An 18,555-nucleotide genomic window follows, 5' to 3' on the forward strand; every position below is an offset into this window, starting at 1 on the left:
CTGGATTACTGCAGTCACCTGCTAAGTGGTTTTCTTAGCACCTTTCCCACTCTTCTCCCCACTGCTACTCTGTCCATGTCTGTCCTCTGCTCATAACCCTTCAGTAGCTTCTTGTATCACTTAAAGTAAAAGAATCTTTACAGTGGTCCAGAAGGCCCTAGACAATCTGTCCTGGTCACTTCTCTCACCTCGTTTACATCACTTCCTTTCACTTTAGCCATACCGTCCACCTTGTGGTTCTTTGAACAAGGGAAGCCCACTCTTGCCTCCAGGCCTTTGTACTTGCTATACTCTGTGTGAAACACTTCTCCCACGTATGTGCATGGCCCATGCCCTCTTTCCTTCAGTATCTGATCAAAGGCCACCTTATCTAAGGGGCCTTCCCTAATCTAATAAAAGGGCAGCTCTTACCCTGGCCTTCCCTACTCTGCTTACCCTCCGTAGCACGTATCATCATCTTGTGTACTGTATATTTATTTGGTTTTATGTCTGCACCCCCTCCCCACACTGGAATGTAAGCTCTCTGGTGGCGGGGACTTTGTTTTCTTTATTATTGTATACTGTTATACAGTATACAATACTGGGCCTGGAACAGTGCCTAATACATAGTAGATGCTCAGTGAGTATTTGTTGAATGCATGCGTGGATGGGAACAACTGATCCATGAGGTAAAGCAGGGTTACCACCTGAAGTATGTGAATTCCAACTGGCATTCTAGGAATCCAGAATTCAGAGTTAGCCCAGACAGCCATATATGAATAATAACCCCTCAGTACCACTCTGAGTAAGGGTCCCTGAGATGCCCATGTTGGGGACACAGTGATGTAATGGAAGGAAGATGGACTTTCAGTCAGAAGCACTGGGTTTGTGTTATGCTAATTAGCTGTGTGATTTTGGACAGTTCACTGCTAGTCTTAGCATTAATTTTCTCATACTTAAAATGGGAATGTGAAGTAATACTTCGAAGGTTTATATGAATAGAAAATGAGGTCATGTGAAATTGCTTTATCAGTGGTAGGACCAATTATACAAATATTATCCATTTCATATTATTATAGCTTTTGTTACTCTGGAGCCTGAGTCATGAGATAATTCTTAAACTCTATTAACTATCTTTAAGAATGTAAGAGATTTCTTCTTAAGAATATCAGGATTTTAAAAATGGAAATAACTCACATAGCCCTTGCTTTGAATGGTTTTTTACTCTCTAGACATTTGGAACCTTAGGGACACTCTAATCAAGTGTTTTATTACCTGATAGGCTACTATAAATCCTGATTTTTTTTGTTACTTAATTAGATTTTTTTTTTTCTTTCACAGGATACAAATCACTCACTTTGTCTGAGGAATTTAAGCCTTCTGTCCACAGATTCCGAATTTCAAGAAAATTCCAATACAGTAAGTGTACCTGTGATTATGGGTGCCATTAAAATAAGTGCAAGAATTGAGCCCTCCCTTTGGTGGGAAAATTGAGGAGGGCCAGTCTTTGAAGTCTTTCAGATTGAGTTGTGTTCAGTTACTAACCATTCAGGGTGTTTTGCTCTTGTTTCCTGATAAGAGCTCTCATTGGAGAGGTTGTTCTCTCTGACGTGTAGTGCCTTTTGACCTAGATCACTCACTTGATAACCTCCTGCCCCAGAAAATGTCTGTCTTTATTCATTTAGCAAATATTTCTTGAGTGGCTACTCCGTCGGGCAGAGTGCTGGTGCTGAGCTTGTGGTGGTGGTGAAGTAGCTGCGGTCTGTCCTTGAGGAGCTTAAAATTCATCCACTGTAAGGCAGAGCCAGGATTCCGTTTCCAGACTTTTCTCAAGCCCTGCCAGTCTGACCGAAGTCAGTTTTTTCCTTTCTTTGAGCTCACTACACGGGGGTTCTGCGGAGGACCCCCTCTACAGGCCCCCGGCTAGGGGACAACACCAGTGTCTCTTGATCTGTTTGCTTTGGTTCCCTCTGCCGTTGCCACGGCTCCACGATGTATCTTGCAAACTGCCGCATCAATCCTGAGCTTATGCTCCTTCAAGAGGATCTGTGAGCTTTACTGGGTCACCGACACTGGTGGTTAAGTGTGCATTTTTTGTTGTTTCTCTCTGGTAAGTAAATATAGCTTAGGTCAGATTTTCTGTGAGTATATGCATAATAAATAAGGAGGAATCCATGTGATAGGAAGGATTTGAACAGAGACTGAGTGACTCAGGAACGCTGTGAAAAAGTGTTTCTCAAATTGTGAATGGTGGAGTCATCTGCAGCTCTTCTGCAACGTAGGTTCTTGGGCCTCTCCCAAACCAACTGAGTATCCTCTGGAAGGGGCACCTGACACTGCAATTTTATATTAGCACACCAAGGCCTGGGTTCTCCCAGTAATGGCAGAACTGCTCTTATCAAACCTGCCCTCCCACAGAAAACAACTGTATATGCTGGACAAAATATAAAAACAACTACTTGAAGGCACCAGAGAGCAACCCAAACAGGCAGAGGTAACGCTTGGAAGAAGGGGCCACTGGGAAGATAGCAAAGGCACTGGATGGGTCTTCAGGCTTTATGGTTTATCCATCTCAGGGCAAGTCCTGGTTGATACCAGACAAGATGGCCCAGGCTCAGTAAACACTCCCTCTTACTGGCTTGACTAACCAGAGGACAGAGTTCAGGGCTACCACAGCACCTGGAAAGTCGGGGGGTTGGCCTGGAAAGGAGAGAGCCACAACGGGGGGCGTCCTGAGTTCTGTGTATAAGCTGTGTCCAATTCTCTAGTTGACCCCTGAACTGTGGGTGTGTGGGGCAGACACTTAAGCAGCCCAGCTGAGGCTAAAGATCTGGACAAAGATTACAGCTGCCATCCACTGCAGGGAAGACAGAGCTTGGAGTTGGAGCATAGCCAAGTCACCGGAATGTTAAAGCAAAGACCAAATACTCTTCCAAGAAGTATAACAGAATCCTTAGTCTCTACAACATATCATTTGCAATGTCCAGGGTTATGCAAAATTTGTGAACATAAGAAGACACGGGAAGGGACTTCCCTGGTGGTCCAGTGGCTAAGACTCCACCCTCCCAGTGCAGGGGGCCCAGGTTCGATCCTTGGTCAGGGAACTAAATCCCACATGCCACAACGAAGATCCCACGTGCTGCAACTAAGACCTGGTGCAGCCAAATAAATAAATAAATATTTAAAAAAAAAAAAAAAGACATGGGAAAACATTACCCCCACTCAAGAGAAAAGGTAATCTATGGAGACTGACCCCAAGATGAGCTAGAAATTAGAATTAGTGGGCAGACATTTCTAAGTAGCTCTTAAACGCTCAAGCACATAAAGGAATATGCTTGTAATGATTTAATAAATAGGAAATCTCAGCAGAGAAATAGAAACTATAAAAAAAAATATGTTCCAAATGGAAATTCTGGAACTGAAAATATATTGAAATTTTAAAATTCACCGGATGGGCTCAACAGCAGGTTGGAAATGACAGAAGAAAGAATCAGTTAAGTTGAAGAGAGATCAGTAGAAATTAGCCAATCTTAAGAACAAAGAAAAACATTAAAGAAGCACTTCATATGATTGTTTGGCATATTCACATTTCAGAGCTAATGCTCTAAATGAAACTAATGCACTGTGTGGCCAAGATAGCCCTCTAAGCCACACGACCTAAAATTTCTGGGTATAATATCTCCTTAATTTCAAGAGATCGTATGAAATGGTTTAGGCATCCACTCCCTGGCTGGGGCTGTGACATATGACTGAGGAGCTTTCTGAAGCCCTGGGGTCACCAGGTGAGGAATCATATGAGGGGACATTGAGTACTTGTAAAAAAAAAAAAAAAAAAAAGGAAAGCTTTTTCTGCCATAATTTACAGCAGCAAGAGAGAGGCCTGCTTTTCTCCCTTGGAATCAAATTATATGTTGTCTCCTTGTCACCCAGCATTTATCCCAGAATTGGAAATAGGCTCATTTTTAGGCTTTCAACTAAGACCACAGTTCCTTGAAGTAATAGGATTAATTTTGCTCTGCTTGCTTTAAAAAAACAAATGATGATGGATTGTTAAAATCAAATGATGTATTTTTATGAGATCATCATTTTACAGGTTCCTGGGCAGCCACATGCTTGTGTCCTAGGAGTGAACTTGGGCTGAAGTGCTGGGGAGTGGCCCGCTGGGCCTTTTGGCGCCTGAGCTTCAGGATCCATCCTGTTCCCAGACGGCTCAGTGTTCTTGTGTCTCTTTGCTCCAGGCCCCAGAGGCTTAGCCTGTTCTGTCTCCTCTACTTTGGGAGGCAGTTCCCACTCTGCCCCCAGGGTTGTTGCCCTAAAGCCTGGTAGTGGCTGAGTCACAGTCCCCTCAGCACCTTCCTTTTTTCTTTCTTTTTTTCTTTTAATTAAGAAAAACTTTTTATTGAGGTATAATATACATGCAGAAAAGTACACCTATCAGGTACACCTTGATGAATCATCACAATTCATCATATCCAGGTAACCAGCACACAAATCAAGAAACAGAACATTCCCAGCACCCCAGAAGACCCCCCTCAGTCCCCCTAACAGCCATTACCTCTCCCTAAGGATAACGACTGTCATAACTTCTCACAACCTAAGATGAGTTTTCTCTGTTTTTGTGATTTGTATAATCGGAATCATGTGGTATATACTCGTTTGTGCTGGCTTTTTCTTGCAATGTTTTGTTTGAGAAATTAATCCATGTTGTTGCATTTAGTAATAGATTATTCATTCTCATTGTTGAACAGTATTACACTAAATGAATATAATAGAGTTCCTTCGGTCGACTGCCCTTGGGCATTTGGATAGTTTCTAGTTTGGAGCCATTGAGAGTGCTGCTGTAAACATTCTTGCGCATAATCTTTTGAAGTCACACGGACTCATTCCTTTTTTTAACAGTGTTGTTCCTGATAATGATTCGTAAACAGGTAGAACAAAAAAAACAACCATAAAGGAGTTGCAAAGCTGTAATTATAGCTTAGTGGTAGTCGTTAGCTCACCATTTTTCAAAGTGGGTGGCACATCTTTATTGGGTTATAAAATAGTGGCTTATAATCAACACTTTAAGGACATCAGTAGAATAGAAAATATCAGAAGACATTGCACGTAGTAAGGATAGGATCTGTTTCATAGAGTTTTGTTTCAGTCGTACGTACAGATACGTATGTAACATGAAATATATATATATATATATAATATATTTCCTACTTTGTGTCATGATGAAAAGTTTGAAGGCACTGTTTTGGCCTGTGATTCTTAACTCCCTCTGGACTAGAAGCTGGAAGCCTTACATAGGTTTCTGCCTTCAGCTTCTACCATGCTGGCCATCAGCTTCACTGAATTCCCTCTCATTCTGCCAGTTGTGGAGTCATGGTAGAATAATTGGACCCTCTTGGCTCAAGTGGGCAGTTCATCTCGGAGGCCCTCTAGATTGGTGGACAGCTCCACTCGCCGTGCTTCCGCCCAGCCCCAAAGAGATGCTTCCCCCTCCCAGAAGCAAAGCTGATGCAAAATGCCCTTAAAGCTCAGCCTGGCACCAGGTCAGAGTCTAGCCTGAAGACAGGTTTTGTGCAGTCTGTACCGTGCTTTGAAATTGTTTCCGTTACTTGTTTTCAATTATAAATCAGTAGGTTTCACGTAAAAGTCCAGGTTTTGAACCGGCCCCGAGTTCTGGTGACCCCCTGTGTGTGGCCCGTGGCCGCCCTCAGCTGAGCCCGCAAGTGTGGCCGAGGCTTTGCCACAGCCCCTGCCCTCTGCTTCACTTCTTTCTGTTGCTCCCTGGGCTCTTGAACGTGGTCGCCTTTGCCACCCTTGCGGCACAAAATGCGAAGTGGTGGTGGGCTGCAGAGAAAAGAATTGCTGTTTTTCCCCTTCCCTTAGCTGAAGGGAAGCCTGGAGGTGGTGCCTGTCAGCAGTCAGGCCCTCGGGTCACTAGGTGCTCTCTTTTGTTTTCTCATGTCTTATTTTTTCATAAATGCCTCTGACCTTTTCTTAGTTGTAAGTTACAAAGAAACTTGCAATGACAAACAGTAGTGAGTCTAAGGCCATCACTATTGTCTGTCATTCTAAGTTTCCTTATATTGTTTGATTCACTACCTACCATGTGTACATATTAGAATAGCATAGCCATTGTGTAATATCCTTGGAAGATATTCACAATATGTTGTTATTGTGTTATTATTATGTTATTACATGAGAAAAGCAAGTTCCAAGTAATAAATATTATACAACCCCATTTTTATGTAGAATTTGGTCTTTTAGAGCAGGGGTCAACAAAATTTTTGTAAAGCGCCAGATGGATATTTTCGGCTTTGTGGCCCATACATCCCCTGTCACAGCTCCTCAAATCTGCCACTGCAGTGCAAAAGCAACCTAGACAATCCAGAAAGGAACAGAAGTACCTGTTCCAATACAACTTTATTTACAGAAACAGACGTTCAGCCAGCAAGTCAGTTTGCCGACTCCTGCTTTAGAGTGTTTGAGGACCCAGATCTTCAGCATCTGAGGCTTAGGGAAATAAATGTCACCTTGGGAAAGGAGAAGTTGGAAACAAGAAGCATATCCAGAGATCATTCTAGTAATTTAGTTTTTTTTTTTTAATAGATTTATTTATATTTTTTAATTTATTTTTGTCTGTGTTGGGTCTTTGTTGCTGCGCGCAGGCTTTCTCTAGTTGCGGCGAGCGGGGGCTACTCTTCGTTGCGGTGTGCGGGCTTCTCATTGTGGTGGCTTCTCTTCTTGCGGAGCACGGACTCTAGGCGCGCAAGTTTCAGTAGTTGTGGCACACAGTCTCAGTAGTTGTGGCGCACGGGTTCTAGAGCGCAGGCTCAGTAGTTGTGGTGCACGGGCTTAGTTGCTCCGCGGCATGTGGGATCTTCCTGGACCAGGGCTCGAACCCGTGTCCCCTGCATTGGCAGTCGGATTCTTAACCACTGTGCCACCAGGGAAGCCCCAGAGATTATTCTAGTTCTGCTGTTCTGTGTGCTTTCGTGGTGAAGACCTGCTTTCGGATGGCGAGCCTTACACCTTTGTCTCTGTCTCTGACACAGGGCCAGAACACTTTCAGCACACTTTCACCAGCAATCATCTTTGAACCAATGTTCCAGAAGTCAGATGATCCAGCAATTCAGGAAGATCCTCAACAGACAGGTTTGTTATACAGACTCTCTTCCTGCCCAAATCTCTGCACTGGGAATGGGAATTCACACTTGTTGACACAGTGTAGATGTCAAGCACAGTGAAATATTTCAGTTCCTTTAATGAAGTGTACTTTCAGTGAGGAGTCAGAAAAGGATGGGCTTTTCAGTTCAATTCCATCTTTTTTCCCCCTACTTCCCTCATCAAGGGTTTACTTGAGGATCTCCTTTCCCTGGACTCTCAAAAGAAGAGGGTCCCCTTTTCCAAAAGCTCTTGTTGGCTTTAAAAAGTGAGAGGAGTTGTGAGCTCTTTCTCCTGATGTGACACCTCCGTTCATGAGTGGGCAGGATCCACAAACCAAACTTCAGATGCGTAGATCAGATTGTGTTTGAATGAAAATCTGTCCGTGAAGCTTCACTTTCAGTAGTCAGAAAGTGTTCACTGATCATATGCCAAGAAAAGGATGTCTAAGCTCTTTTCCAGAAAAGCGGTAGGACACATTTTTTTATGGTTAGACCCATACTAGGTCTTCACGTTTAGAAAGTAAGGTTGATCGTGAAGCCTGGTGCTTTGACCAGAGGGGTCGTTAAATGAAAAGCAGAAAGCCAGCCTGCCAGCATTGGAGGAATCAACTGTAACAGACTTCAGCTGTCTTTGGTGTAGCCCGTAATGACTGTGTTTTTGTGGCTCATATAAGGCTTGGAATATGTATATATATTTCTATTTCTTTTTCTTGCCAGCTGCCTTGATTGAAAATTTTAATGGTGATGCAGAGTCAGTCAGTGATGTTCCGCCATCCACAAGACATTCAGCATCTTTATCTCTTCCACTTATACTGCAGCCTGGCATCTCCGAGCCACCCCAGCCTCTACTACCAGCCTCAGCACCGTCTGCTCCTCTGCCTGCTCCCTCCCTAGGAACTGGTTCCCAGCAAGCTGCATTTGGCAACCCCCCTGCTCTCTTACAACCTCCAGAAGTGCCTGTTCCCCACAGCACACAGTTTGCTGCTAATCATCAAGAGTTTCTTCCGCACCCCCAGGCACCGCAGCCCATCGTGCCGGGACTTTCTGTTGTCGCTGGGGCTTTGGCGTCAGCAGCGGCAGTGGCGTCAGCCATGGCAGCACCGCCTCAACCACAGAGTACTACTGAGCCCCTGCCGGCCATGGTCCAGACTCTGCCCCTGGATGCCAACTCCGTCCTAACTAGTAATCCCACTATAACCATCACCCCGACTCCCAGCACGGCTCTCCTGCAGCCCAGCCTCGTCATGGGAGAACAGAACTTACAGTGGATACTGAATGGTGCCACCAGCTCACCACACACCCAAGAACAAATTGTAAGTATTATGTGGAAGTGGATCCAGTGGGGTGAAGTGTATTTCCATGGGTGACATGTTCAGAGGCTTTTACTTCAAGAAGGAAAACGGCTGTCATATCCACCCTGAAACATGTCATTCTAACACTTAGTCATTTCCCCATAATCAAGCAAGTATAAACCCAGGAATGCTGCAGTCAGTACTTGCAATGGAGGGGTCGGGGCAGAGAAACAGCCTTCAAGTTTACCTGGATATTTCAGCTGTGGTCTAATCCTGTCAGCTAGGACAGGAGAGCCTGAGAACATTTCAGGAAAGCGGGTTTTTATCCAAGGCAGAGTCCAGACTGGGATGAGGGACTGATGTGACCTCATCAGATGGAAGCAGACAGCAGTAGCCAAGTCAGAGAAGTGATCTGTGCTCCCAGAGCAAACCGTAGTGCCATTTTCTACCAGAGTGTTGGTCTTGATGGCTAAGGAAATGACTTGGTCGTTCAATTGAATATGTTTTGAGGGCCTGCTATTTATCAGATACCACGCAGGATACTCTTGGGGATATGGAAAAGTGAAAAAACCACGATCTCTTTTTCATAAAAACCTATATTCTAGTTAAAAAGGCTAAAATGCCTAAAAGAAAGTTAACACTGCCAGTAGGTAAAGTGTCAAATAAAAATAATGGTAATAAAAAATAACAATAGCTGTAATTTATTGAGCCCTTACTAATGTGTACAGGCTTACTGTGCTAACTAAGCACTTTTTAAAATTGAGGGTCTAACCTGTGCCAGTCATTACCTTAGGTACCTTATTTTTAGATTATGGTTTTTTTAGGTTTTATTGAACAGGTAGAACAGAGAATTTCCATACACTTCCTGCTCCCTGCCCCCGCCTTGCATCAGTGTGGTACATTTGTTATAATTGGTGAATTAATATCGATGCATTACTATTAACTAAAGTTCATAGTTTACCTTAGGGTTCACTCTTGGTATAGTATGGTTCTGTGGGTTTTGACAAAGGCATGATGTCATATATCTACCATTACAGTATCCAGAATAGCTTCACCACCCTAAAAATCTCCTCTGCTTCACTTCTTCATCCCATCTCCCTCTCCCCCTCTCCCTAAGCAACCACTGATCTTTTTATTGTCTCTATATGTCTGTATCTCTAGATGTCACTCACCATGCTAACTACTTTTTAATGATTTAATCACAACAGGCCTAGCAGGTAGATAATGATTTTACCAGTGCAGAGCTGAGGCCCAGAGAAGTTAATTGACTAGCCCAAGGTCACACAGCTTACAAGTGGCAAAGCACAGACAGACCAATCCCAGAGCCCATGCTCTTGACTGCTACATCGTGCTGCCAGATGAGGGGTTTAGAGACTAAAGGCTTGTTAGTTGGGCATACAGGTCAGGTGAGCCTTGAAGTATGAGTAGGATTTAGATGGATAAAAGGATATACTAAGTGGGAGAAAGTCTGGGTGGATGTATGATGCAATCAAACAAACTGGAAAGAGCTAAATAGTGAGTACTCAAATTCCATAAATGGGGTGGGTGCCAACCACCTCTGGAGGCAGCCTAGTTCCAGTCTCAGGTGGCCAGAGTCACTGGAAGGATCTTTTCAGCATTATGACCCAATCAATCTGCCTCCATGTAGTTGGGTTTTCTGGTTGGTACTGTTGTTTTCATTATTCAAAATTATTTTCAGGGACTTCCCCGGCGGTCCAGTGGTGAAGACTCCGTGCTTCCGCTGCAGGGGGCGCGGGTTCAGTCCCTGGTCGGGGAGCTAAGATCCCGCATGCTGTGCGGCGAGGCCAAAAAAAAAAGAAAGAAAATTATTTTCATTATTTTTATTGTTCATATATTTGCTGATGGCTATGTACAGAAAGTGATCGTACTTTCTCATTTATGATAGTGGTATTTTTTTCTTTTTTCTTCCAGTTTTATTGAGATATAATTGACATACAGCAGTGTATAAGTTTAAGGTGTACAGCACAATGACACAAGTTTTGTGAGCATCCATCATCTCATACAGACACAGAATTAAAGAAACAGAAAAAAATGTGTGCGTGTGATGAGCACTTTTAGGATTTACTCTTCTAGCAACTTTCATATTAACCTACAGCAGTGTTAATCATGTTTATCACATTGCTCATTACATCCCTAGTACTTCTTTATCTTATAACTGGAAATTTGGATCTTTCGACTGCCCTCATCCAATTCCCCCTCTCCCCACCCTACCCCTGCCTCTGCTAACCACATATCTGATCTCTTTTTCAATGAATTTGTTTGTTAGTTTTGAAGTATGATTGACCTACCTCTGTTAGTTCCTGCTACACGACATAGTGATATTTCTGTACATTTCAAAATGATCACCATGTTAAGTCTAGTTACGATATGTCACCATCCTAAGATTTACATACTTATTGACTGTATTCCCCACACTGTACATTTCCTACCCATGACTCATTTATTTTGCAACTGGATTTTTGCACTTCTTACTCTCCTTCACCTATTTCCCTCCTCCCCTCTGGCAACCACATGCCTCCATGTAGTTTTTAATCTTCTTTTCCTGGATCTGCCCTGGGGAACTGCATGGAACAGCTCATTCCTTTTCCACCCAATTCATTTTCATGTATTTAAGTATGGGTCTCATTTCTCCATCATTATTTTATAGTGTCCTCTCCTATAACTTAGCCAGAAGCTTTCACGTTCCTCCTAGACTCATCTTAGAGGCACTTTTTTTTCCTTAAAAGGATGAAAGATAAAGCCCTTTTTAATATAAGACTTGAAGAAAGCAGAAACCCTATAGCCAGTTGAATCGGAAGTGTAATAAAGTGAGGGGTGATTTCTGGGCATGACCCGATAGTCCTACTTGGTAATCATATAAATAGCTAGTGTTTGCTGAATGCTCACGGTGTGCCCCGGGCTCCACACACATCATCTCATTTCGTCCTTTTGGGGGCCTTTGGGAGAGTCTTTGGTTGGCGTCCCTGTTTTTACAGATGAGGAAACTGCGACTCTAAGAGGTTAAATTACTTGCCTGACCTCAACAACTAAGTGGCCGAGCTTGGACTTGAATCCATGTGTGACTGAGTCCAGGGCCTACCCTTGAGCACGTGCCCCATGCAGCTTACAGCACACTGCTCAGGGCCTTCACAGGAGGTCTTCTGCCTGTGAGAGGGAGTCTTAGCCTGTTCTTAGCATGCAGCTTAGTCCTTGAGGGGAAAAAAGAACTTTCCAGTCTCATGGAAGTATTGGGGGTTGGCAGGGAGTGGAGGGCTTAGAGGGGAAGCTGGGGCTCCGTCTGAGAAGACATTCCACGTGAGAAAAGCAACCTTGGAGGAGCCTTTGGGTGCACAGAACCTACTGGATTAGGCAGCTGGGAAACAGCCAAGGAGTAGGGAGAGGACAAAGCCGGCTACATTTTCAGCACTGAATGTCAAACAGTGCGGTGACCTCATATCAGAGCACAAACAAAAACATCGCTCAGTACAAAAATCCCTGCACACGGAGGGGTTTCTGTCCTCTTGGATGACCATTACAACTGGGGAGGCTTTAGGCCCTTGGAGATCTGCCATATCTGAGTAGCCATAAATGTGATTTTTTTTTTTTTTCCAGCAGCAAGCATCTAAAGTTGAGAAGGTGTACTTTACCACGGCAGTACCAGTAGCCAGTAGCACAGGTATGAGATTCTGTGTTAGCTTTAAAAGGAAGGCAGCTCTCTGGGCCCCTTGAGGCACAGTTAGTTAGTTGTTGCTTTGCCCGGGATTCAAACATTTTTTAAATTAAATTGATCACATTTGTATTATTAGAGTATTTAATATTCTTACAACTATTGAAAGTTACTGGACTTACAGCATAAATACCACATTTAACATTCTTTAACTAGTAACGGTTCTTTCCCTTTCAGATATAGCCTTTAGGGAATTCCCTGGTGGTCCAGTGGTTAGGACTCTGTGCTTCCACTGCAGGGGGCCTGGGATCGATCGCTGGTCGGGGATCTAAGATCCTGCAATCCACACTGCACGGCCAAAAAAATAAAATAATAAAAAAAACAGATATAGGCTTTAATGTGGCCAGAAAAAAGTCTACATCACAGTTAATGCTAAAGAGAGCAGCTGTTAATTCACTGGACTCTTCTAATTACAGTAATGAAGAAACAGCATCTGGGTCAGAGACTCTTATAGGGCTAAAGGGTCTTTTCTCTCAAACTCTTTGTTTTATAGATTAAGAAACTCAGGCCCTGAAAGATTAAATGAGTCCCCCAAATTCATAAGTGAGTTTGTGGCAAAGCCAAAGCACTAGTTCTTGGGCCTCCTGACTCCCTCCTATTCTGTTCTCTTAGCCCCTTGGTCTCTAGCTCTTTTGAGACACACAAAGCCTGTGTGAATTCAGAGTGTGCATCTGCACAACACACGTATGCAAAAGAGAAGGAATGTGCGTGCACACAAGGCTGGCTGTGTGTCTGAGACGGGGCTGCAAAGGTGAGCGTGGGATGTCCCAAAGGAGGTCAGAGCCTCCGGGGCAGGCGGGACTAAATGGCCTGGTACAGTGTGGACTAGCTCTGCACACAGCAGCTGCCCTTGGGCCATCCCTGAGGTATAAGCCTGCTGCAAACACTGCCTGGAGACGCTAGGAGAGGAGGGCAGTGAGCTGGGTGCTCAGAAGTAAGAGTAAGTTCTCCAGAAGAGTTTAGGTAGAAAGAAGAGCCCCTGAGCCCAGAGCTATGAAGAACATGCAGGAAAGGGGAGGCATCCACCGTGGCTGGCGTGGAGGGTGCCTGCGAGAGGGGCCGGAAATGAAGCTGGAAATACAGGGTGCATCTAGATGGTGTGTGGCTTTTCTGTCTTGGAGGGGATGGGGAGTGTCAGAGCCTTCTTACTTGAGGAGGAACGTGGTCCAGTTTAAAGCAGAACCAACCCTGGAGCATGGCACGGCATCCACCCTTTCCATCGTTCCCGCCTCCGTGGTGCTGAGCTAGTCCTACACCCTCCTGTCCCTCTTGCCCTTGCCCTGCGGCTACTTGAAGAGCAGTCTTTCTCGCCCTCTCGCAGGGAGCGCAGTACAGCAGATTGGCCTCAGCGTCCCTGTGATCATCATCAAACAAGAGGAGGCCTGTCAGTGTCAGTGTGCGTGCCGGGACTCCGCCAAGGAGCGGGCGGCCGGCAGGAGGAAGGGCTGTCCTTCCCCTCCCGCTCCAGCGCTGAGCACCCAGCCTCCTGATGAGCCCAGCCTGAAGCTACCACCGCAGACTTTTTCCCCACCCCCGATCCCCCTGTCGTCCTCCGCCGCCTCCTCTTCCTGTGAGCAAAGCAGACAAGCAGTGACTCCTTCAGACCCTCAGACAGAAACATTACGTGCCATGGATATGTCAGAGTTTCTGTCCCTCCAGAACCTGGACACGCCGTCTAATCTGATTCCCATTGAAGCACTACTGCAGGAGGAGGAGGAGATGGGCCTGACCAGCAGCTTCTCCAAGTGAAAGGCCCAGCCGGATGTGCTCACCTCCGGGAACAGAGGCCGAGCAGGAGGCAGAAGGTGCGATGCCTACCATCATGGGGTCAGCAGTTTGAAGGAGGAAGAAATCTACTGTTTGAAATCCTCACCTTTCAGACATATTTTCTTCATTCATATCCCAGGAGCATCCATTTTTAAGGAACTGATCTTTGGAGAAAAACAAACAAAAACGGAACAAAACAAAAAAAAAAAGCTAAGTTATAAATGAACTGTTTGGCTGCACTGTATGTCACTTTCGCTTATTGTCATGTGAACTTGGAAATTAAGGTTACTCGTATGCATAAAAATTCTAAATGAAAGGGTGTGGTTTCCATCAATCTGATGCTGCCCATCACTTGCACTGGGGTCTTTGTAGTCCGGGCAGTAGCGTTCAGTGTGTCGGGTGTTGCTGCTCCTGTGTCTTTTGAGTCTGAGGCTGAAGCTTGCTTGGAAGGCCAGACCCTCACTCCATCAGAGAGGGAAGTGGCAAAGGCAGGTCAGACAGCCGTGAGCTGGACAGGGATCACGTGAGATGGTTTCATTGTCTGCGCTTGGTGTTGGTGGAGCTCAGGGTGACTATGGCAGGTGTCATCCTGCAGCCCAAAGGGGCAGCTGAAAGCCTGGCCCGAGGTCGCGGGGACGGTCCGCTTCCGCAGGGACCCCAGGCAAGTTGTTGACTGCTCTCTGTCCATGACACATGTGCAGAACAGGCTCTAGTGATGTGATCACAGTCTTTGCCTTCGGGTTCTCTCTTTCTCCGTTGGTTGCCAGGGCTTGCAGATCACAGTGAATTTTTCTCGGGGAACATCCCTGCTTTGTCCTAGAGTGGACATGTGGTTTATGGCCAGTCGCTGGCTGGTGGTCTGCCTTCCTTGAAGGGTATCTTCTTCCTCAGAGCAGAAGAACTGCATTTTGCCGATCAGGAGAAGGTGCAGCTTTACAGGAGTTCTGTTCAGGCGGCGTGTCATCGGCAGGCCGGGTGTCCTGGTTCCAGGTTCCAGCCAGGCCTTTGGTTGCCCCTCCCATCTCCGCCTCTCACCCCTCTGGATTTTGCATACAGCCTAGTACAGTGCAAAGAAGGATGTGACTTGCTCAGCTTAGTCATATGATTTCTAAACAAAAAACAAAAAAGAAAAAAAAAAAACACAAAGCGATGATCTTCTACTCAGGGTAAAACAAAAAAATTCCCCTTCCACCAAAAAGCCTGAAATGTTGCAATAAGTTATCTCATTTGGAATGTTTCATTAAGTTGTATTATAGGAAAAAAAATTTTTTTGATTTGTGTATAGAATTATATCCATCTCTCTGCCTTTGGCTCTGAGTCAGTCATTGCCTCTTAAAATAAAACATAAAATACAATCCACACTAAAATGGAAAGTTTCTCTTAACTGCCTATGTCAGTGTAGTCATGAGTGCTCCCCCCACTCACTGAGCTCAGAAACTAGGCATGGCCCAATGTCCAGACTGGGCCTCTGCCTCCCAAGGGCCCCTTCCCTGCCTTGAGCGAGGGGCAGGGTGCCACAAACAGGGCTGCCCTTCTGAGTCAACGATGTCGGGCAGAAAGCAGCCGTAACTTGCCTTCCTTTCCCAGTCCCTAAGGTGGAGAGATCTGTCACTCTCCTGTTCTCTGCGCCATTACTCAGGGCCAGCCAAGACAGTATCCAGAGCAGATCATCTACCTGGAAGCCAGAGGCCCTGCCTTTAACAGGATGTTCAGGGACAGATTTGGAGAAGAGGGCAGTGGTGGTAAATGTTACTGCCATGAGGAGAAATGGGCTTACCTACAAGCAGCTGGTGGTTTCTCATTGCAGGAGTCTAGTCACGAGAATCGGGGTTTTTTTGACCCTCTGCACTCTCCTGTCCAAAAGGCTGGTGGGTTCTGGCGGCCACTGGCCTCAGCAGAAGTTGATAAGGCAGGAGGAACCTTCTATTACCGCAGTGGTTCATCTTCCTGGAAAACCAGCTGCTGAGCATGGGTTGTTCTTGACCGTCTCTGGGCCTTGCACCCATAGGAAGATTTGCGGTAGGACCCTGGCTGTTTTCTCCACACCTTCCGAGATAGAGAGCAGCATATGGGTCCCAAATGACCTCCCCACATGCCCGTCCTAGGCTCACTTGAGATTCGGTTCCCTGGGAGCTGAGGTGGAAAGCAGGAGCCTAGGGAAGGCCGTCGGAAGTGCCATGGTTGAAATATTGCTTCCCTCCGGCCAGCCCGGGCTGTGCTTGTGTTGGGGGTCCACCCAGGTCAGTGGCTTTTCTGCTCCAAAGATCAGGGGTGATGAAGAAACTGGGTTTGGGCTGACAGATTTTCCTAGTTGAAGTATCTGCCTTTTGAGAGTACTAGAGATTACAAGGGGGACCATCAGATCCAATCAGCTTTTGAAAACATCAAGAATGTGCTTAAAATGCTAGTGAGTGGTTGTGAAGAGTACGTTTACTCCACAGGATAGGCAGTCTCTCCTTTCCTTCTTCTTCCAGCACTCTTCCCCGCCCCTGTCCCTTCCATCAGCCTGGCCCCTAGTGTCAAGGATCTTGAAGAAGAGAGGGCGCTGGCTAAAGTGGAGCCACAAAGAGCCTTCATGGAGAGTGGTTTTCAAACCCACGAATGAACCTAGGGTGAGGCTAGGGAAGGTGTGCAGACTTCAGGTGAAATCACGCCTTTTTTCTTCCCATGGTAACCTTAATCATTTTCACCCTGTAGATTGAGACTTCCAGCTCCCACTAGCATCTCCAGTTATACTGCCCCTTTACAGAATGCTAGTCAGCCTAGGGAATCGTGGAGTTCACGGGCCTGGCAGGTGGCAGGAAACTTTGGCTGGCGCCGCCAAACTGCCTTAGTGAATTTGGTCCTTCCCAGGCAGGTGGGTGAGGCATTGAGGGAAAGTGGCCCTGCCTTTCCTGGCAGTTTGGCCAACCTCGTGGGGGTATCACTAGTTTGATGACAGGAATTGGTGTCATTCATTGAATTCCACCCCTACCCCTCCGCCCTCGCAGAAGGAGATCATGGTACAAAGTCCAGGAGGGGCCTTAAGGTGTGAAGGCTTCTCTGGGCAGAAGCAAGGGACTTCTCTTCACCACCTCTGGGAGAGTCAGTAGATTGGAGAGTTTACTTTCAGGGTCAAGGCAGCGGACTGATGGGGATAATGGGTGGGTGGGTTTTCCTGAGAGACTTTGTATAATGTGCTGAATGTGTCCAAAGGGACAAGTTTGCAGAACCTCATATTGGTATATTAAAGAAATAATAAAAAAGCACTTTACGTTATTTTATCTTTAACCCAATTGCTGCAATTTCTTTCGTGTGTGTGTGTATACACACACACACACACACATATACTTTCCACAAAGTTTTATTTTTTGCTCAGAAAAAAAGTTAAATTGAGGTGTGAAAAGAAAAGCACTTACCTTGGTGCAATATGCGTAGCTTGATGGTTGTTGTCCCATGTGGCCCTGGCCTGGCTGCGTTTTTCCACTCCATCAGCCCTGTGCCATGAGGCTGTCCATAGGGAAACACTATTATGCATTCTCAGCAACTGCTCAATCTATGCAAGCCTTCCCTGTGTGCCCAAGGGCGCCCCCTCAGGCTCTCTGAAGAACTGCTGCGGGTCCTGTTTTCTGCTGTTGAGGCCCTTTTTCATCACTTCTTCTTGGTCCCTTGCCATCTTTTCCCCCTTCTTCACCATTACAAAGTGATGCCTGAAAGGAAGAAACTGGTTGTTCCTAGGTAGACACCTGGCACCTTCTAGACTTTTATATTTGTAATCACGTTCATTGTCCTTAATCCTAAAGACTTCTCCAGAGTCACCGAAACCATTGATTTGTGGAACTGCAACAGTATTGCTAATGAGTTTACAATTTTCCTATACCACCAATCAGAAATATGTTTGGGGAAGGTTGTGGCAGTCGTGGGTGGGGCGGGGGGGGGCGGACAACATGAGCCATTTCCATACTGCTCCCCCTACCGCCCCTGTTGGCTCTTTAAGCAAAAGCCTCCAGCCCTCATTGAATCCAGTAAACAAAGCTGTTAATAATCTGCTTTATCAACTTTCTTCCTTTCCCCTCACTCCCCTCTCCCCCCCCCATTTTATCTTCAATTCTCAGGCTACTAAAGAACTGAGTTTTAAAATATCCTTCAGCCAAAGCAGAAAGATTTCCATAGATCCAATATGCAAATGGTTCTGCTGTGACATAGATCTGAAATTGACCATTCCTAAATATTGGGGAGAGGCAACAAAACTGAATCATGCATATTTCTGATTGGTAGTCAGTTTAGCCCGTTTCCTCTGGCATACGTTGGGGGCGAGGCTAGAGAAAGGGTCCCCTGTCTCTTCTCACACCCTTTGGGGAAGCTGATGATCACTGTTTGGGCATTTCTCATTGTTACTCCTGTTCAAGAGAGGGCTTCTCAGTCTGCACTGAGAAATGCAAATTAAACTGGATCTTTATGTCTATGTGTACATAGTACAAGCTTTTTTACTGGAAGCAAAGTTTAAAACCACACACTGCCCTTTTGGTGGTGTGCCTGCTGGGCCCCAAATTGGGTGATGATGTCGTGTCACTTTCTCAGCTCAACGCAGGTTCTACTTTTTCTTACTGGGAAATTTTTCATAAAACCTTTTTTTTTCACCAAAACCCAG

The 18,555-nt window shown here is 45.5% G+C and overlaps 1 protein-coding gene across 5 annotated transcripts in view; it reads left to right on the plus strand.

Annotated features, from left to right (window-relative positions):
- The window catches only part of MTF1 (metal regulatory transcription factor 1), a 42,419-nt gene extending 23,878 nt beyond the window's left edge, over positions 1-18,541 (plus strand). For 4 of the 5 annotated variants that reach the window (XM_060140493.1, XM_060140497.1, XM_060140498.1 and 1 more), the window contains 5 exons: positions 1,321-1,398; positions 7,029-7,128; positions 7,857-8,452; positions 12,044-12,107; positions 13,480-18,541. In XM_060140493.1, the coding sequence (XP_059996476.1) occupies positions 1,321-1,398; positions 7,029-7,128; positions 7,857-8,452; positions 12,044-12,107; positions 13,480-13,907 (1,266 nt within the window). In that variant the 3' untranslated portion in view covers positions 13,908-18,541. The remainder of the gene's footprint in view (positions 1-1,320; positions 1,399-7,028; positions 7,129-7,856; positions 8,453-12,043; positions 12,108-13,479) is intronic. The other variant, XM_060140496.1, reaches the window with a different exon arrangement.
- Positions 18,542-18,555: the final 14 nt, after the last annotated feature.

This window comes from Lagenorhynchus albirostris, chromosome 2 (assembly GCF_949774975.1).
Source record: "Lagenorhynchus albirostris chromosome 2, mLagAlb1.1, whole genome shotgun sequence".
Taxonomy (NCBI): Eukaryota; Metazoa; Chordata; class Mammalia; order Artiodactyla; family Delphinidae; genus Lagenorhynchus; species Lagenorhynchus albirostris.